We start from the raw sequence: 20,781 nt of genomic DNA on the forward strand, positions 1-20,781 counted from the left end.
GAAGCCCAAATCCTCACAAATGCAGGGTCATGACCTGAACCACTGACAAGGTGCTCCAGGAGCAGCTGCACATCTAAACATCGTCCACCTGCCTCCCCTCCCCCACCAGCCAGCGCAGCAGGGCGACCCCTGAGGACGGGCCGGGCGTCCCCCCGAGGACGGGCCGGGCATCCCAAGACCTAAGGAGTCACTTGTTCGGCCGCTGGACGTGACTGGCAGCTCCCACCGCTCTGCTGGCCTCGCCCTCACAGAGCCAGTGCGCTGAGTGCTGTCCACAGGGTCGGTAACGGCAGGCAGGCACGGGTGGCCTTCGGAGGGGAGGGAGGCAGATCTGAATCGCACTGTTACCTTCCCTACAGGACAAGGTGTGAGAAGCTGGGCTTACCGCTTGCCATGTTGTCAGGGGAAAAAGGCACCGGCTCGAGGGAGACCATGAGGGCCAGAGGCTGGCAAGAGTCCCGTGGGCACTGGCTGGTATCTACACCCCCTGCTTCTGCCACGTTCCCCAGACTCCGCACCTGAGCCGCCAGAGTGAAGGGTGAAACTCTTTATTAAGGCACCTGAGCAGGCGTGTCCTGGCCACAGAGGCTTCTGGATCACGGGGAGAAAGACTTCTGTAGACAGTTCTAGAGCAAGAGCCCCTTCCCAGGAAGTCAGTGGAGAAGCCCTCCCTGTGCCCGGAGCCACGGTGTGCTGGTCGCAGGGAGGCGCCGAGGCCGGCGGCCACAGCTGCCGCCAACAGGACCCCGGGGGCGGGGGGCCTCCTCGGCAGCGGCATGGCCACTCGGAGCCCAGGCCCAGGGTGGCCTGGAGGAGCAGCCTGGACCTGACTCCTTAACAGGCCGGCTGCAGCCCCGCTGCCCCCCAGGGGGTGAAGGGCAGCTGGGTCCTAGGAAGACAGCTCCTCCGGGAAACGAGGGGACGTGCCCGCTCACCCTCCTCGGCCCTGAGGGCAGAAGGGGCGGGTGTGTCCAGGCTGGTGGCAAAGGCTGCATTTCCGAGGTCTCTTGGCCGCGGACCCCGGGTCGGAGGAGCCGGCCCGCGCTCTCTTGCTCGTGGGCTGGGGCCCGTGGGGTCTCCCGCCGCCTCCTGGCCAGGGCACGGCTCCTGGAGCCCCTGTGGGAGGAGCCAGGGAAAGTCACACTGACCTGGAAGGAAACGCAGGTTCCTTTCCGTACTCACCGCCACCCCAGACCAGGCCACTGCTCTGCACAGCACAGATCCCTGCGTAGGCCCTGAGCTCTGGAGGCGGCCCACGTGGTGCTGGAAATGAGCGCTGCCCCTTCTACTGAAGCGGGAACCCAAGCAAGAGGCTAGCCTGCGGTCAGGAGGCGGGGCAGCAAAGACAAGAGGGCCTGGGACCACCCCGTTCCCCACCTTCCACGCAAAGAAACCCGCTCTGGATCCTGCCAGTCCCTCCGCAGCCTGTGCTGATGGCCTGTCAGCCAGGGGAGCGGTCAGCTGGCCTGGGGGGCAGACCTGCTTCCTCTCAGCGGGAGGAGTGGCTCTGCGTCTGAACTCTCCACGCAAACGGGAGTCTGTCCCAGCAGGGCCCCTCTGGCTCTGGCAGCCAGCCCTGCACTTTAAAAAAATTTATTCACTTTTAGAGAGAGGGAGAGGGATAGAGATAGTACCATCAATGGTGAGAGATTGGTATTACTCTCTCTCTAAAATGATCATTGATTGGCTGCCTCCTGCATGCCTCCCACTGGAGATCAAACCTGCAACCCAGGCCTGTGCCCCGACCAGAAATCAAACTGGCAACCTTTTGGATACTGGGTCAACATTCAACTGCTGAGCCACACCCACCGAACCAGCCCCACTTTTTTTACTGAGCCTTCTGGGTCAAGCATGTCAAACTTGTGGCCCATGGGCCTCATGCAGCCACAATGAATATTTTTGTAGCCCAGCCAATATACCCGTATGAACAGTTATTTGCAATTATGGAAGGAAATATCTCCTGTCAGATCCAGAGTGACTTTCACCTGGAGTCAGTTTTGAAAGTGATCACTGTGCCTAAGCTTTCCCCTGAGGCGGGAGGGCAGGGGAGAGGCCGAGCCGGGAAGAGAGCATCCTTCCGGGGAGCAGATGCCTCGTGGGCTTTACACTCGTAGGCCTTTGTCACGCTCAGAACGTACGCTCCGCCGCACACAAGAGCAGGCAGGCACTTCTCTGTGCCTTCCCTACCTCCTGGACCGACACCCGGCGCCGGTCTCACAGGCCCGTTTGGGGTGCCACCCTCACGCCGTGTCTATAACCTTGGGCACGTTCCTAGACATCCTCAGGGCCAGTTTCTTCACTGAAAAAACGAGGCTGATGGAAATGACCCTGCAGGGTTACAAAGGCACTTCCTCATGTGTTTAACTGTGACCAGGCTTACCTGGTGACCTGGTGAGGATGGAGGACAGCAAGCTACCAGATTCCCGTGGGCACCCTTTGTTTTGGGACACAGATGGAGGAGCAAGCCAGCCTGATGCTCACACTCCCATCACACAGCTCCGAGGTCTCTGAGCAGGACCCGCCCACCCAGCCCACTGCCCCCTGCCCCCTGCGGGGAGGCCACTCCTCACCTGGCGCCACGTTCTCGTCCACCCACTGAAAGAAGCCGCACTGCTGCTCCCTCGGCTTGGCACACGTGTGGAACTGGCGGCCCTTGTTGGGCCCGTCCTTCTGCACTGTCCGTGTGACAGTGGCCTGACTACAGAGGCAGGACGTGCCACCACCAGAGTTATCCCCAGGGCCACCAACCCCACCGGGGCGGCTCGCCGAGCCAGTGGGCCGTCCCAGCGAGCCGCCAGGGGGGCTCGGTGCAGAGGGAGGGCCGCCGCTGGCCCACAGGAAGAAGCTGCAGCTGCCAGCAGGGCACTTGTAGAACTGCCGGCCCTGGTTGGGGCCCTCCTTCCGGACGGTGAGCAGCACGGCCTCTTGGCCACAGTTGCAGACCACAGAGTCATTTTCACCAGCAGCAGCGGCTGGTGGTAGATTCCGGACCGGAGCCTTCAAGGGCCTGGGCTGCCTGGTGCTGGGGGGCTGCGGGTGGCCGTGCTGACTGCTGTCCATTCGGTTCAGAGACTGGCTAGCCTGCAGGTAGCCAGAGGGCTGGCTGGCGGGCGGGCAAGCTCTGGGGGGGCCCTGGGAAAATCTCAGGTTCAAGATCTCCCTCAGGGTCTCATCACATCCGCCGATGCAGCCGACAAACTCCAGAGGCATGGTCGGAGGAAGGCTACCACGTTTAAACTTTAACTTCAACCTAATGGGGCCAGAAGGTAAGGAGGAACATTTACTACCAGGTGCAGAGTCTTCTTGTCCCCAGAGGGCCGGACCTGCCATCCCATAATGGCATCCCATAATGCACCATCCCCTTGGCATCCCATAATGCACCAGCCCCCCTGGTCTCCACAGGAGCGGAGGGGAGGCAGGGGGACCGCTGCACAGAGGCCTCTGCAAGGCGCCGTGGCACCAGCGGCTTCCAAGTGTGGCCAGCGGCCTCTGCGCTTTCCCGGCCTTTCCAGGCGAGGCCGAGCGTATTTTGTAACAATGCCGCGTCTGCTCTGCTCTTACTCTTCCAAGGGTGCGCAGTGGGGTTTTTCAGAGGCTACAACACATGCAGCGAACCCAGCAGACAGTATGGGAGCAGGCATGCGAGTCCAGTTGTCTCTCTTAAGCCAGGCATCAGACTTCCAAAAATGGAAAGCTATGCATTCTTATTACTGTTTTGCTTTGGAAAATAGGCATTTTAGCTTAAAAACGTGTTATTTATGTTAGTGTGCAATGTATGTTATAAACAAATTAATAAGCTCAATTTTAGATGTCTACACTTTAACTTGGTAAGTACTGATAAACATCCCTCAATGACTGTTACAAATGTAAGGGGTCAGTGCCCAGGTGCGAGGACCTTCCCCCGTGAGCTGGGCTGGGAAGGGCGCAGGGATATGCGATGTGCGCACACTTTGGCGATCGAGCAGAAGAGGCGACCCAGGGACCTGACTCCCACACCAACAGGCACCAGTGGGACCTTCCCCATCGGAGACCCGCTGCCTGGCGGCCACGAGCAAACACACCGCGGGCCGGGGAACGCGAAGCCCCGAGTGTGCCCCCTCCTGAGGCCTGCCTGGCCCCCTCACCTGTGAACGGGCTGTGGCCGGCACACCGGGCACACACTCTCATCCCTGCTCGCCTCCAGCACGAAGTCAGGGAGCCACACGACTGACCGACACTCCGGGAAGCCCGTGCAGCTGAGGTAGAACCTGGGGGCGCAGGGACCAGGGTCAGGCAGAAACGGGAACTGGGGGAGACAGTCCCAGGCTGTCACCCATCTGGCAAGAACATTTTTTTCTTCCTTCCACCCCCCCGAGAATATGAGAATTCATTCAAAGTCCAGTATAGACTGGCCAAGCTGCCTTCTACATGAACAGAAGGCCTGTGAAGACAGAGTTGTTACAAGATAAGCTCAAGCCCGGAATGGGTGGCTCACGGCTGGGCACTACTGTGCCCTGAAAGGCTCCAGTTCAATTCCCTGTCAGGGCACGTGCCCAGGTTGCAGGATCAATCCCTAGTTGGGGGCGTGCAGGAGGCAGCCGATCGAAATTTCTCCCTCTCCCCCCTCCCTTCCTCTCTAAAATCAATTAAAAAATATACTGAAAAAATAGCTTTAATTCAATTCTCTCCACATTACAAGGTGCCAGGCGGGCAGTGGAATGTGCCATGCACCACATTATAGTTCTAAGCCTGGAACTGCTGGAATCAACACACACACATCCATGCCACCCTGTAAGACGCACTTGCTGCCCCTCACGTCTCACACAGCCCCCCCCCCACGGACACCAGGGGTCCAGGCCCGAGAGGAGGTGTGTGCTCAGGGAAGCCCTGGACCAGGAGCAGGCCCACTGCAGGTGAAGGCGACAGGCTGAGCGGCTGTCCCTCCGTCAGGGGCCCAGCACTAGAGGCGGGCAGGGGCAGCAGTGAGCCCTGGCCCAGCATTTGCAGGAGGAAGACACCTGACAGGTGAAGAGCTGCTGTCCTCTAGACAGAGGCAGGTGAGGTGTGAGGCGCCGGGAGGGCTCAGGCCGGCCCTTCCAGGGGGTCGGGCTGCAAGCAAGCATCTCTGCAGCAGGGTAGAGGGCATGCGCCCGGAGGACAGAAATAGACACAGTCCTTGGAAGTGAATCACTTGGAAATACTGCTGGCATGTATTGCCCGCTGCCCTAAAAAATGAGCCGGTTTGGCTCAGTGGATACAGCGCTGGCCTGCAGACTGAAAAGTCCCAGGTTCGATTCTGGTCAAGGGCATGTACCTTGGTTGCAGGCACATTCCCAGTGGGAGGTGTGCAGGAGGCAGCTGATTGATGATTCTCTCTCATCGATGTTTCTAGCTCTCTATCCCTCTCTGTAAAAACTCAATATATTAAAAATAAATAAATAAATAAAAAATGAACTGCTGCCCTGGCAAGTGTGCTCAGTGGATAGAGCATCAACCTGTGGTCCAGGTTCGATTCCGGTCAAGGGCACATACCTCGGTGGCAGGCTCCTCCCTGGCCCAGGCCCTGGTCGGGGCTCGTGCGGCAGGCAACCAATCGATGCTTCTCTCACATTGAAGTTTCTGTCTTTCCCTCTCCCCCACGCCCTCTAAAAGCCAGGGGGAAAATACCCTGGGGTGAGGATTAAAGGAAAGGGAAAAGGGGGCGGGCAGAAGCTGTCTGGCCACACTGGCAGGTGCGAGGCAAGCAAAGGTGGGGCCAGGCTGGGCACTGACCCGCCACTCTTTTTGGTCTTGAGGACCATGTCCTTGTTGCACTGTGGGCACTTCCTGACAGGAGCTGGCATCGCTGGGTAGATGGCTTCTTGCTGGGGCACCTCTGCCCGTTCCCCAAAGTACTGGGACAAGGCTTCGTCCAATCTGAAGAAACAGCAAAGCATTTGCAACATTCTTATGTGCGTTTAACCCGTGCGACCCGGGAACCAGCTGGCTGCCCAGCCCAGGCCGCTGCACAGGACTGCACTGGCCAAGTGGCCCTGGCCTGCCTGGGTGACAGACAGCACCAGGGAGGGGGCATTCCTGCCGGTCAGTGGCCTCACATCAAACAACTTGCACAGGCCCAGGCTCCCCCCTGAAGTCCTATCTGGTTCTGACCAGCTCACTCATTCACGACGGGCAGAACACCTTCTCACACACACTCGCTGCTTGCTGAACGGCCCCTCCCAGCACCCTGAGAACAATGGTCCTACCCCAGCACCTGGCTTACTGGTGTATGATTGTGCGCTACTAATTCAAAACAATTGAATCAGGAGGATGGTGTTTGGCCAGGAGCCCAGAATAACTGGACCAGCTCTCTCTGTTGGTGTCAATATTGACAAAGCTCCACGGAAAGGAACACGCTGAGCTCAGGAGGAAATGCCGGGGAGGAGCCAGGCCGAGGCCGCAGGAGAGGGTGGACCGGCCTTCCCACCTCAGGGAAATGTGCCCCCTGCGTGCACTCACTTCTTAGCTTTAGCCACTGCTTCGGTGAAAACCGCCCTGTATTTCTGGATCTGCTGCCTGAGAACCACAGACTTATCCTTCTTCCCCTCGCAGATCAGCTTCAGGTCGGCTTCCAGCTCGGCGCGGAGGTCCGGCTTGGACATCTCGTAGCCCATGGAGTCATAGCCTGCGGAGAGCGGTGCTCTGTGGCCGGCAGCCAGCTTACATCTGAGTGAAGCCTCCCCTGGACGCCTTGCCAGCCCCTCCCTTACCTCCCACAAGCCCCGCCCTTACCTCCCACAAGCCCCGCCCTTACCTCCCACAAGCCCCTCCCTTACCTCCCACAAGCCCCGCCCTTACCTCCCACAAGCCCCGCCCTTACCTCCCACAAGCCCCTCCCTTACCTTCCACAAGCCCCGCCCTTACCTCCCACAAGCCCCGCCCTTACCTTCCACAAGCCCCGCCCTTACCTTCCACAAGCCCCACCCTTACCTTCCACAAGCCCCGCCCTTACCTTCCACAAGCCCCTCCCTTACCTTCCACAAGCCCCGCCCTTACCTCCCACAAACCCCACCCTTACCTCCCACAAGCCCCTCCCTTACCTCCCACAAGCCCCGTCCTTACCTCCCACAAACCCCTCCCTTATCTCCCACAAACCCCTCCCTTATCTCCCACAAGCCCCTCCCTTACCTTCCACAAGCCCCTCCCTTACCTTCCACAAGCCCCGCCCTTACCTTCCACAAGCCCCTCCCTTACCTTCCACAAGCCCCGCCCTTACCTTCCACAAGCCCCTCCCTTACCTTCCATAAGCCCCGCCCTTACCTCCCACAAACCCCACCCTTACCTCCCACAAGCCCCTCCCTTACCTTCCACAAGCCCCTCCCTTACCTTCCACAAGCCCCGCCCTTACCTCCCACAAACCCCTCCCTTACCTTCCACAAGCCCCATGCCCAGGTGCCCAGGGAGAAAGCGCTTGTCTGGGGTGAGCCCGACGTACATCCGGGCTTTGATCGTCTCGATGTGCTCCGCGTGAGTGGCATCAGTACCTGAAAGCCATTCGTTACTCGGTTAATCCAGACCTCCGCCCCGGGGGCCCTCCCTCTGCCTGGATGGCCTGTTCTCTGCACCACTCCTCCAGTCACCTCTGGACCATATGGAAACCACGACGGCCACCGTCCTCTCCCTCACACCCACTCACTCACTCACTAGCACTATAACTCCAGCTCTGAAGCTGCGTCTTTAAGTTTCCCCCTCAGCTCAGTTGGAGCCACAGCCACAGGCCCCTCACCCAGCTGGTCAGGACACCGCAGGCTCCATTTTCTGGTCTCTCCCTCCACCCACCGGTTCTTTATGCTGGGGCCAAAGGGACCTTTTATTTATTAATTTTTAAAAATTTATTGATTTAAGAGAGGAAGAGGGGAAAGGGAGGGGAAGGAAAGGGGAGAGAGATCGATTTGTTGTTCCACTTATGCACTTATGGCTGATTTTGTATGTGCCCTGACCCGGGATCACACCCACAATCTTGGTGTGTCAGGGTGATGCTCTAACCAGCTGAGCTACCAGGAGAGGGCCGAAGGGAGGGATTGATCTCAGAGCGGAAGAGAGAGGGAGAGGAAGAAGAAGGAGAGGGAGAGGGAGAGGGAGAGGGCGAGGGCGAGGGCAAGAGAGAGAGAGAGAGAGAGAGAGAGAGAGAGAGAGAGAGAGAGAGAGAGAGAGAGAAACATTGATCTGCTGCCTCCTGCATGCCCCGGTACTGGAGAGTGAGCCCCAAACCGGGAATGTGCCCTTAAGAGGAATTGAACCTGGGCTCCTCGTCCACAGGCCGACATTCTATCCACTGAGCCAAGCCAGCATGTGTATCTAATGTGCTGGTTTGGTTTGGCTCTCCTGCTAGACCAGCCCCTGAAGAGAAGGACCAGGCCTTGCCGCTGTGCCCCGGGACCCAGGCCTCACACTTCAATGCATCCGTCATGGGTGAACTGCCTCTCATTTAGCTAAATGCATGGGCTTTCTGGTCAGTCCAGGGGTGGCCAGTGGACTCAGGTCAGGGCACGCCTTCCTGCATCACAGAACTCCAGCACTCACTTTGCAGGGAGGAGCTGTCCCCAGAGGAAACAGCCTGCTTCCCTGACCCCCAGGGAGCCCCCTGGCCGAGGCTCAGAGACCGTCCTCAGAGCTGTGAGAAGAGGGGCCAGGAGGCCGGTCACAAGAGAGTCACCTGTAACACTTTGGCTACAGGGCTTGGTAGGAAAAACAATTATGGCCTGGCTTTTCTTTTTAAACTTATTTCATTTAAAAAAAATAATTTTTAAATTTACCATTATTGTTGACATACAATATTATGTTAAATTCAGGTGTACAACCAAGTAATCAAACATCTCTATGACTTACAAAATGATCATCCCGATAAACCTAATATAAACTACTTTCTAAGTCTGAAACAATTACGGGAAAGGCTTTGACCAAACCCGAAGGGCATGGCCACGCCTGGCTAACAGGGGCCTGGCTGGCGGGTGGGTGGGCGGGCGGGTGCCATGAGAGCAGCAGGGACAGCATCTGGAATAGGTGGCTGCCGCGCAAACCCAAACCAGAGTCCCTGGGGAGACGAGGCTCCGGCTGCGTGGCCTCCTAAGACTTCAAAAGGCTGAGAGGTTTCTGTGTGGATTTCTCAATTGTCACATGCTGAGACCTCATTTAACACAAACAAATCTCAGCCTGCGCCCCCAATACTGCGTCTACGAGAGCCCCGCCCCCAGCGAGGCCGGAGGGAAATGGCTCTTTCCAGGCACCTCACCCTGCGTCTCATGTGCACCGAGCAATCCCTCCCTCGGGAAACACGGCACAGCTCTGGAGTGGAGATGCTGGTTAACACCTTTTAGCAAAAAGTGTTTTCAAATTAAAGTATATACATTTAAGACATAATGCTATTGCATTCCAGTCCAGTATAAACCTAACTTCTGTGTGTGCTGGGAAAGCAAAAAACCTGTGTGTGACTCACTCTACTGCAGTGGTCTAGACCCGGGTCAGCAAACTGCGACTCGTGAGCCACATGCGGCTCTTTGGCCCCTTAAGTGTGGCTCTTCCACAAAATACCACAGCCTGAGCGAGTCTATTTTGAAGAAGTGGCGTTAGGAGAAGTTTAAAAAATTTGACTCTCAAAAGAAATTTCAATCGTTGTACTGTTGATATTTGGCTCTGTTGACTAATGAGTTTGCCGACCACTGGCCTAGACCAAACCCGCAGCAACCCACGGGAGCGTGTGTGTGTGTGTGTGTGTGTGTGTGTGTGGTGCAGGGTCTGAGGCGCCTGTGTGTGTGTGTGTGTGTGTGGTACAGGGTCTGAGGCGCCTGTGTGTGTGTGTGTTGCAGGCTCTGAGGCGCCTGTGTGTGTGTGTGTGTGTGTGTGTTGCAGGCTCTGAGGCGCCTGTGTGTGTGTGTGGTGCAGGGTCTGAGGCGCCAGTGTGTGTGTGTGTGTGTGTGGTACAGGGTCTGAGGCGCCTGTGTGTGTGTGGTGCAGAGCAGTGGTAAGAGCATTGACTGTGGAGTTATTGGAACCTACATTTTAATAACCCACAGTTTGAGACGTCAGGTTAAGTCATTAACTTCTCTGAGCCTCACTTCAGCTATAAGGCAAGGTCCAGATTATAGTAGTTGTGCTTGAGAACTGCTAGTTACCATGGTGATGAGCTACTGACCAATGCCATGCTTCTCCATGAGGGCAATGAGGTCGGCTTCAGTAAGCAGCTGGGGTGGACTGGTCTCCCCGTCCACCATCTCCACAGTGCTGGGCTGGAAGTGGGAGCCTCTCTCATACACAGGAAGGGTCTACAGAGAGCAGAAGCGTCAGTCAAACCATTGTGCCACGGCACTCAGCAAAAGACAGCTTCCGGTTTGAAGAACATGCCCCCAGTTATGCAATGGCCGGCTATGCAATGGCTCTAGGGTGGGACCACGACTGCCTTCCCGCCCCCTCCCCGCCGAGGCCCATGGGTGTCTGACTGCACCTATGATTTATCACCTTGTCACTCCAGCGGTCATATGGGTACACATCCAGATAGTTTCGGGCCAGAATCACAAGACCATGGGCCACAAAGCATTCCCCAGAGATGTCAATCTCCACCGTAGTCTCCTGCCCCTGAGCATCCTGGGAGCAGCAAGCTAGGAAATGGCGAACGATAAACTCATAGAGCCGCTGTTCATCTCCCTGTGAAGAAAAGAAAGCCTGAAATTCCCTCCAGAACACCGCTCAGATCTCAGCAGCACTGCCACCCTGGTGTAGGCCCTTCCAGGCCACAGTTCTGCACAGAAGGGAGCACACCACCCCTGTCCCCCTGCTCAAATGTGGCGTGCCAGGCCACGGCCCCGTGAGCTGATGGGTGTGGGCTCATCAACTTCACCATTCTAGTCATCAGGCAACGATAAGCAAGAGTCATGCTGCCCTCAACAGCAGGAAGTGACTTTTTGACCATAAACCCAACCTAAACAGACAGCAAGGTGAAAGCGTAAGAAGTACAGGCACCCTCGTACATAGAGATACAGAGTAGGTATGCACCCAGCAGCCTACACCAACTTCATGAACATAGGGTTGGTGATTTTCTACCAATTCAGCAATCCAGCATTTGGTGAGGCTAAATCTATCAAGAGCCCATAAGATGTTCATGCTTGTATCCATTAGTGCTCCTGCTAAGAATGTATTAGAAGAAAATAATGAGAGATTTGCACTAATATTTATGTATACACCTGTTAACTCTAGTATACTATGTATCTAAAAGTTGGAATAACTTAATCCTTCAGAAACAGACCAGCTATGCAGTCATTAAAACATTTCAGCATGTGGAAAAACATAAAATGGAAAAAAATAGTTTACAAACTATTTAAGGCTGCAATTTTAATGCAAGAATATAATATACATGCATAGAAAACAGACGTTTCTCAGGAGGAGATAAAATTAGAGGACATTTTATTTCTTCCTTACAATCTTCTGCGTTTTCTAATTTGTCTAAAGTGAACATGTATTACTTTTTAAATCAGAAAAAATAGACTGGCTTGTGTTTCTCAGTGGTTGAGCATCAACCTATGAACCAGGAGGTCAGGGTGATTCCCAGTCAGGGCACATGCCTGGGTTGTGGGCTTGATCCTTAGTGTGGGACCTGCAGGAGGCAGCCGATCAATGATTCTCTCTCATCACTGATGTTTCTATTTCTCTCTTCTTCTCCCTTCCTCCCTGAAATCAATAAAAATACGTATTTTTTTAAAAAATCAGAAAGAATAATGTGTTACTAAAAGGAGAAAGAGTCCTAACTGGTTTGGTTCAGTGGATAGAGCATCGGCCCTCAGACTGAAGGGGCCTGGGTTTGATTCCAGTCAAGGGCATGTACCTTGGTTGCGGGCTTGATCCCCAGTAGGGGTGTACAGAGGCAGCTGATAGATGTTTTTCTCTCATCGATGTTTCCAACTCTCTATCCCTCTCCCTTCCTCTCTGTAAAATCAATAAAATATAAAAATAAACATAAAATAAAAAAGGAGAAAGAAGCCCCGCTCAGTGGATTGAGTGTTGTGCCATGCACCGAGGCTCTGGTTCAAGTCCTGGTCAGGGCATATGCCTGAGGGTGTGCAGGAGGCAGCCGATTGATGTTTCTATCTTCTCCCTCTCCCTTTCTCTCTTTAAAAAAAAATTTAAAGAAAAAAAGAAGAAAATGAAAAAGGAATAAGGAGGAGGAAGAAAGAAAGAAAGAAAAAAAGAAGATACAAGACTTTACTAACCTGCAGATGTCAAACAAGCCTAACTAGCGGGGGCACCAAGGAGCTTACTCCCCAGCTGGCAAATGTAAGGTGGCAGGCAGTCCTGCTGTGAGAGGAGTGTGTGTGTGTGTGTGTGTGTGTGTGTGTGTGTGTATGTGAAAGTTTGGGGAAGGCAATGGAAACGGATCCAGTTTTGGGAGGATGAATAGGATTCTTCCAGGTGAAAAGGGATCTAGAGGGCCAGGGTTCTGTGGGTGGGGGGCTGTGCAGAGATCAGTTTGGGGGTGCAGGGATCAATGAAGCAGCAGAGGGAGCTGACAGAGAGTGGGAAGTGAGTGGGCTGGGTAGAGAGCAGAACCCACCATGGGGGTCTTTCATGGAAGCCAGGCAGAAGACTATGGAAGAGGAGAGAGCTTTGACAATGACATCTCTTTTCTGAAATGGAAGAGACATTGCACAATCATGTAGTTCCTGCAATAAGAGCCCCCTAGAGTAGATTCCAATACCACCGGACCCGCACCTCCCTCTGGTGCCAGGGGTAGCAGGGCCAGGGAAACCAACCTGCAAGCTGTTGGTGTACTTGGTGGGGTGGATGGGAGGGTGAGCTTGATCAGATTTGTTGCCGTTGCGTGGGGTGGGGCCCCCCCGCTCTAGAATGCTCTGGGCAAAGGGCCCCCAGCGTGGATCCGGGGTCTGCTGCTCCACCAGCGCCGTCAGGTTTAAGTCTCTGGGGAAAATGTTTGTTTCAGTTCTGGGATAGCTGATGTACCTAAAACACAGGCAAACAAGCAGAACAAGAGATTGGCCCATAAAAAATTGAATTCGGTTGAAAATACCTGGTGACACCTGAAATCATTCATCTGATCCAGCCATGCAAAGTACCGTGGTTACCTACACGGACAGAAGTCCTGAGACGCGCCCCCACAAAGGGGTGAGAAGCAGCAGGCTCTCCTGCGATGAGACGCAAAGAAGCCAAAGGATAAAGTAATGGAGGGCACAGCCAGGGCACACTCACACAGCTCAGCTCTGCCAGCAGCCGTGTGCGGGCCCCTCCAGGGCCTTCCCCAGGCCAGTCTGACAGCAGCCCCACGATGGCCCGAAAGCTGCCAGTGTGCACCCCGCGCTGCTCTCCAGCACAGAAACAGCAGTGCTGCTGTGAGCCGCACGGAGGCCCCACGTGGAATTAAAGCTTCCTGGTGGCCACTCCCACATTGCCCAGATTGTCCATGTTCTCATTTCCATGCAAATCTGTGAAACCCAGATTATACAGTATTTCACACTTCAGCACATCTTAATTCACACACCCCAAATCTCAGGCACTCGGCAGTCAGCCGTAGCGTGTGGCTGCGTACCAGTCTGTGGATCACGGTCCCTGGACGGCACTGGGAGCCACGATCCCTGAGGCAGGATGGCTTACAGCAGGCAAACAGCTCCTAAAGGTAAGGTGCTGCCTGCCGCCTGCCAGGGCCCTCGGGAGTTGCTGAGGGATCAAGACTGGGATTTGAACTTACTCGATGGGCCCTTGCTTTAGAAGAGACTCTGAAATAACTTTCCATTATTAGGAGAAGTCAGTGTCAAAATTTTTCTACTTCAGCACTCAGGTGACAGCTAGACAGTGTGTTTCCCCATAAACTCTATTTCTAGAATATTCCACGCTGATTAAGGTGCATCAAATTCTACCCATAGGCGAGACACTTACCCTTGAGTGTAGAGCTTCTCGGCGATCCTCATGGTCTCCTTGGCGCTTATTCTCAGCTTGCGAGATGCCAGCTTCTCCAGCTCCTGTGAACGCCAGCAGCACGTTAGGGTGCAGTGCAGCCCGAGGGCATGGCACAGCCACAGTTCCCTCGGGCCTGGCTGGGCCCGCCGCTCCAGCTGCTGTCACTTAGAGGGAGCAAGACTCCCTCTGTTACCCACTGTGGATGCTGTGACTAGGGATGGAACCCTTAACCTAGGTAGTGCCCTGAATGGGAACTGAAGCCACAACCTTTTGACGTAGGAGATGATGCTCCAACCAACCGAGCCACCCAGCCAGGGAAGGAAATCTGCATTTTTAACAAGCATCCAGTACAGATTCTCACAGATAGCCTGGGCACCCCAGTCTGGGGACACCCTTCGGATCCTGGAAGTTCCCCTGAATGATGAATGCCATTCTGCCAGCCTCGTGCGGAAGAGCCGGCTGCCCCTTCCGCTGGCTGACATCCCGCAATGCTCGGGACATGGCGAAGCAGAGCCGCCCAGCGGGGGACAGCACCGCTGCCTGCGGTCTGGAACCCGTGCTCACTCTCCCGCCCCCACAGCGCCCTCACGCAGTCGGGCATTTCCGAGCCGCACTGGCTGGTCTTCTACCTCCGGAGTCAGCCTCGGCAGATGTTCTCTGACTTCCTGCACACTGGTGGCTGGGAAAGGGAACCCCGATGTGTTTACTCGGACTGTGTCCCACTGGGTGGGGCTCATAGGGTCAAAAAATTTGTTCTTGGGTAGGCTCATATAACAGATATTTAAATACTTATATATTATGCAGAAACATTTTTTTAAAAAAGAACTTAGCTGGGAAAAAACAATATTCCAATTACAACTCTAAAAATTAAGCATATGAAAAAAGGAAGACACAAAGGTTACATCAGTAATTACACAAGAATGGTGAGGTGATGGCTGATTTCTCTCTTTTTTGTTTCCCGAGCTCCACATAAAATAGTGATATCGCATGGATAACTTGACTATGAAAGAGCAGAGGCCAAGCAGGCCCAGGGTTTGGAGTGTGTTTTTTCCACACGCTTTCCTGTGTGGCCCCGTGGACAGTGATGTCACTGGGCCATCGTCTGATCCCCCAAAACAGGAAGGCAGGGCTGGCGCAATCCCCAGAACATACCACAGTGTCCAAAGCTTGAGGCCTCCACTTGCTCTTTGCCTTAGAACTGACCTCCACCACAGTCGCCCTGGGGTCCTGGAAAGCCGAGAGAAGCAGAGGTGTGGGGACCTGCGGGCACCACCCTCTGCCGCCGTCCTGCAAGGCTCCGCTCAGCGTGCTGCTCACCCACCATCGGCAGAGGCCCCCTCACCCCTCGGCAGCGCTCCATGTAACAGTGTGGTGGGCGCCATCACCACCTTCCCACCCAAACAAGACTGTGAGGGGAACTTCACAGTGGTGGGCGCCATCACCACCTTCCCACCCAAACAAGACTGTGAGGGGAACTCCCTCCGGTGCCTCCTCGGGAGCGTGTGAACGACAGCAGCCTGCGCCTCAACTAAGCAGTCTCCAATCTTGCATGCATGGAGCTACTTATTTTTTAATTCCTTTTTAAAACAAAATATTTTATTGATTTTTTTATAGAGAGGAAGGGAGGGGGATAGAGAGTTAGAAACATCGATAAGAGAGAAACATCGATCAACTGCCTCCTGCACACCCCCTACTGGGGATGTGTCCACAACCAAGGTACATGCCCTTGACCGGAATCGAACCTGGGACCTTTCAGTCCGCAGGCCGATGCTCTATCCACTGAGCCAAACTGGTTTCGGCTATTTTTTAATTCTTAATAATACAGAATTAGAAACAGGAGAAATTATATAATACAAGATGAAGTTGGTCTAATTTTAAGACAACTTCACACTTTTAATAGATTTCAAGTAGACAAAGAACTCAACTTAAGTGATTTGGTAATGAGAATATTTGTATATCCAAATCCAAATCTCTCTTTCCAAATAGACTGGGACCAGGTGCTCTTGATACGGAGCTCATCCCACCTGCCTTTTTTTTGCACCATCCTATCCTATATAACAAAAGTGTAGTATGCAAATTGTCCCCTCGACCGGGAGTTTGACCAGGGGGCGGGGCTGGCCAGGGAATGGGAGGGGGCCCTGACCATCGGTGGCAGTGATGAGGGGTAAGAAGGGAGGAAGGGAAGCTGCAGTGGCAGCAGACAGACAGGGGAAGGGAGGAAGTACCTGGTGGGCAGCCAGAGGCCACTAGGAACCCTACCAGTGCACGAACTTTGTGCACTGAGCCTCTAGTATTCTAACAAAGCACGTAAAAGGGCAGGTCTTTTTTACTGAACAGATAAGTGTGCAGGGTGGCTGTGTGACCTTCACAGTCAAAGGGTGAAGTCGTGGACAGACAAGTGACTCCTGGGGGGCAGCATGGTCTGCAGGAGCTGGAGTCAGACATACTGGGATCCAGCCCCTTACTGGCTCCAATGTGTCTGTGCAGTTCCTTCACTCCCTCTAGGCCACATGTGTCAAACACAAGGCCTGCGGGCCAAATCCGTCCCGCCAGGCCTTGCAATGTGGCCCGCACCGCGCTGTCATCACTGCACTCCGCTGCGTTTCCATCACAATGACAGTTTATGACTGTTCAGTAAACCATTCGGCCCGCGATTTAGGCTGGATTTTAGATTTTGGCCCCTTCTCTGATTGAGTTCGACACCCCTACGTCTAGCCCCTCATCTCTAAAATGAGAGACCACCACTCGTGTAGGCAGTATTCCAAAGGAAGTCACATGTTGGGGAGGGGGGTAATGGTAAGATATGTACACATATAATACCTTAATAAAAAAAAGAAAAATAAAAAAGTCACATGTAAACACGGTGTGTCTGGCACAAAGCAGGTACTCAATATCTTTACTTCCCCTTAGCAAATTAATGCTAAACCTGCCAACGGGCTGCAGCTGAGAAGCACAGCTGACTCATCAGAGAGCTCCACGTTTTCTTGAGGTGCCCCCCGTGCAGCCCCGAGTTAACACTGGCAGTCACGTGCTGACTGGCAAGAAGCAGCATCGCAAAGTGGACAGTCAGTCTAAGGGGCACAGCTGAGGCACGGGCTGGCCTGTGGCTGAGCCGGTCCTTGGCATGTGCTGCTCTCTTGATCAGCACATGCTTCCCCAGGGCCTCCTGTGGCGGCCTGCTGCTGATCACTCAGCCTTTCCTGACATACCTTTCCTGACCACCATGTCTGGAACAGCCCCCTTCCTGCTCCCCCTGGCATTCTCTATTCACTTATGCTACTTTTACCTCCGGTCCTTCATCACTGTGTAATTGTCATCTCTTTAGATTTCCTCTGACCAACAGCCGAAAGAGTCAGACCAGCTGAAACCGGTTTGGCTCAATGGATAGAGTGTCGGCCTGCGGACTGAAAGGTCCCGGGTTCGATTCCGGTCAAAGGCATGCACCTTGGTTGCGGGCACATCCCCAGTAGGAGGTGTGCAAGAGGCAGCTGATAGATGATTCTCTCTCATCGATATTTCTAACTCTCTATTCCTCTCTCTTCCTTGCTGTAAAAAAATCAATAAAATATATTTAAAAAAAAAAATCAGACCAGAAGCTTCCCAACTCCTTCCATTCTGAGAGCGCGCGGCCTGCACTGGCCCAGCTGGTCCTTATTAGCCGCTATGACAGCTTCAGGGGAGAGTTTGGTAAACATTTCTCATTTTACCTAAACGTTCCACAGGCCCTTTTCTCCCACAATTTTTAGTGCTGTTTTCATGAGGTTCTACTCTTATTGGTCCCCAAAAGTGATATCCTGAAAGCTACAGCCCAGGGGGAGATGGGACAGAATCACCTCCACCAACAGAGAGGGACTGCCTTGGGGAAATTAGTTTTCCCAGGTCACTGAGATTTCAGAATACTTCTTACCTCCATGCACAGCTGATAGAGGACAAGACACGCTGTGTGGTTAAAGAGACGATGCCTTTTCCAGCTGAATTCTACGACGCCGTCTCTGTGGTCATGCGTTACTATCGGGGAAACACAAACAGGAAGGCTGTGCCTCAGCCGCATGATAGGACAGGGAAACTAGGAGCATTACAGCGAAGGTCGAAAGAATAGGAAATAGAGAAGGTCACTGAGGAAATGTTAAGTGGATTCTGAATATGGTAATGGGGTAGAATAAAGATCAGCACTAAAACTAAATATTTAATTAATGCCACCGATGCTCATGGAGCCCTGGTCACTCTGGGCCTGCAGGTTCCACATCATAAACACCTCCCCGCCCTACCTTTAATTTTGTGAAAGATCTCTGGCACAAAAGCCTGAATGGCTTTAAACCTCTCCACCACAAAGCCCAGTGTCGGGAACTGGCAGCTGCCGTAACTGATTAGCTGCTCTGCCAACACCTGGGGGAAAATCCTCTGCAGCCTCAGCGTCTGGAACCTGGTGAAGGCAGCTCCTGGAAAGTGAGGAAGGAAAGGAAGAACAAGAAAATGGTGACCTGCAAGGTCAAAGCTAGCTGCACGTATTTACACCCAAGCCTCCTTCTTGGTTCCATAACCCAAACCCAACGGCTGCACGGCCGGCAGAGGAGCGGGTGCGGCCTCACCGATCCTCAGGTCCAGCTCCTGCCGCACGTCCACGGCGTCGCTCACTCTCTGGTCGGGCTGGGTCAGGTGTTCACAGGCCATAGTGACGGCTCGGGGGGTGATCTCAGAGAAGCGGGCCCTCCACACCTGCAGACTGGGCTTCACTGCAAACAGAGATGGTCACCGAGGTCAGAACCAGGTCACACTGCCCTCTCATCAGAAAGGGCTCCCCGTCAGTCTGCGGACTGAAAGGTCCCAGGTTCAATTCCGGTCAAGGGCATGTATGTTGGTTGCAGGCACATCCCCGGTGGGGGGTGTGCAGGAGGCAGCTGGTCGATGTTTCTCTCTCATCGACGTTTCTAGCTCTCTATCTCTCTCCCTTCCTCTCTTTAAAAAAATCAATAAAATATATTTAAAAAAAAGAAAAAAAAGGGCTCCCTGATCTTAGGCCAACTGGAACGAAGAAAGCTGTGAAGCATCCAATCGAATGAGCAATATGCTTTCTGAGAGGGAATTCATTATAGCCGCCAAGGTGAGCACTGCCAGCCGCCATAGTGGGCTAATTTTAGCAATTAACTGAGACCGTCTTGGTGAGCCTTTCAAGACTTTAATTTCACTTGCTCTTAGACCTTTTGGGAAAAGATAAATGTTAATTAATAGGTCCTATGAGGGAATTTCATGTCCTATCATGGAAATAACATATATACTGTGTTTCCCCGAAAAATAAGACATCCTCGGAAAATAAGACCTACTTACAGGTTTCCTTCTGAATGAAATACTAGGCATCCCCCAGAAAATAAGGACCCCCCTAGGCTAAACATGAGAGATTTGATCCACTGATTCTGAAAGAAATGAAGTCACAAGAAATTCACCAGGAAATTCAGGAATTGGATTGTTATGATGATGTTCCAGAAGATGATATGATTGTCATTGAATAAATGAGTAAATTCTTGATACTGTAGGATTCAGAGTTGGTCTGGTTTGTGTTGACAACTACCGTACCGTATACAGGTAATAAATTTCCTTTATTTTCATTTAACAATACATGTGTACCGTATTCTTCTACATGGAAAAATAAGACATCCCCTGAAAATAAGACCTAGCGCATCTTTGGAAAATTAATATAAGACACTGTCTTATTTTTGGGGAAACAGGGTACTATACCTGAAAGTTAATGCATTTAAGAGCCTCATGCTCTACCGACTGAGTTAGCCGGGCACTTCTGAAAGTTAATGCATTTAAATGCCAGGTGTCACCCTGGCTGGAGTGCCATCACACACTGAAAGGCTGTGGGTTCGATGTCCAGTCAGGGCCCATACTCAGGTTTCAGGTTATACCTAGTTGAGGTATACTGGAGGCAACCAATCGTTTCCCACTCACATCGATGCTTCTCTTTCTCTCTCCCTTTTTCTTCCTCTTTCTCTCTCTAAAAAAAAAAAAAAAAAAAATCAATACCTTACAACAAAATTTTTTTAAATTAAAACAAAATTTCAGGAATCATTATAACTTCAGATTCACATTTAAGTTCACTTCACCATTTATTAATTTCAGGTGGTAAAATTAATATAGATCTTCAGATTCACATTTAAGTTCACTTCACCATTTATTAATTTCAGGTGGTAAAATTAATATAGATTTTTTAAAAATGAAATTTTGCCCTGGTAAGTGTGTTAAGTGACCCACTGGAGGGTCTTGGGTTTGATTTCTGGTCAAGGGCATGCACCTGGGATGCAGGCTCCATTCCCACCCATAGTTGGGGCAAGTGTAGGAAGCAACACATCCACATGTCTCTCCACATCAATGTTTCTCTCTTCCTCCCTCTCCCTTCCCCCTCTGTAAAAATCAGTGGAAAAAATATTCCGACTCCTTGGATGAAAATTAAAAAAAAAAAAAAAAAAAAAAAGGAATCAACATGTTATTAACCAATGTTATCTCAACAAACATAATTTTAAAATTGATTCGAGAGGGAAACACATCAAACTGTTGTCCCATTTATGCACTCATTGGTTGGTTCTTGCATATGCCCTGACCAGGGATACAACCTTGTTGTATTGGGTCAACTTTCTAACCAACTGAGCTATCTGGCCAGGGGGGGCTATTGATTGATGTTTCTCTCTCTGCCTTTCCCTTACTATCTCCCTTAAAAAAAATCAATAACAAATATTTTAAAATAAAGTCCATGTTTCCAAGGAGCTGGCAATGTACTTGGAGCGAATAATGGTAAGGCCTGGGCTCAGAGCTCTGAGTGGCTGCGCCGGGAACTGTGCCAGGCTGGCCGGCTTTCCAGGGAGGAGG

The 20,781-nt window shown here is 52.8% G+C and overlaps 1 protein-coding gene across 7 annotated transcripts in view; it reads right to left on the bottom strand.

Annotated features, from left to right (window-relative positions):
- Positions 1-531: 531 nt before the first annotated feature.
- TOP3A (DNA topoisomerase III alpha) overlaps positions 532-20,781 on the bottom strand; it is a 30,183-nt gene continuing 9,933 nt past the window's right edge. For 5 of the 7 annotated variants that reach the window (XM_036451846.2, XM_036451845.2, XM_045586464.1 and 2 more), the window contains 14 exons: positions 18,507-18,650; positions 18,186-18,356; positions 17,825-17,925; positions 15,070-15,144; positions 13,897-13,979; positions 12,759-12,966; positions 10,474-10,659; positions 10,151-10,280; positions 7,389-7,502; positions 6,478-6,643; positions 5,752-5,895; positions 4,125-4,247; positions 2,571-3,250; positions 798-1,116 (listed from right to left, as the gene is read on the bottom strand). In XM_036451846.2, coding sequence (XP_036307739.1) covers positions 932-1,116; positions 2,571-3,250; positions 4,125-4,247; positions 5,752-5,895; positions 6,478-6,643; positions 7,389-7,502; positions 10,151-10,280; positions 10,474-10,659; positions 12,759-12,966; positions 13,897-13,979; positions 15,070-15,144; positions 17,825-17,925; positions 18,186-18,356; positions 18,507-18,650 — 2,510 coding nt within the window. In that variant the 3' untranslated portion in view covers positions 798-931. Of the gene's footprint in view, positions 1,117-2,570; positions 3,251-4,124; positions 4,248-5,751; positions 5,896-6,477; positions 6,644-7,388; positions 7,503-10,150; positions 10,281-10,473; positions 10,660-12,758; positions 12,967-13,896; positions 13,980-15,069; positions 15,145-17,824; positions 17,926-18,185; positions 18,357-18,506; positions 18,651-20,781 lie in introns of all 7 variants that reach the window. The other 2 variants (XM_036451847.2, XM_045586463.1) reach the window with 2 other exon arrangements.

This window comes from Pipistrellus kuhlii, unplaced genomic scaffold, assembly GCF_014108245.1.
Source record: "Pipistrellus kuhlii isolate mPipKuh1 unplaced genomic scaffold, mPipKuh1.p scaffold_m20_p_23, whole genome shotgun sequence".
Classification (NCBI taxonomy): domain Eukaryota; kingdom Metazoa; phylum Chordata; class Mammalia; order Chiroptera; family Vespertilionidae; genus Pipistrellus; species Pipistrellus kuhlii.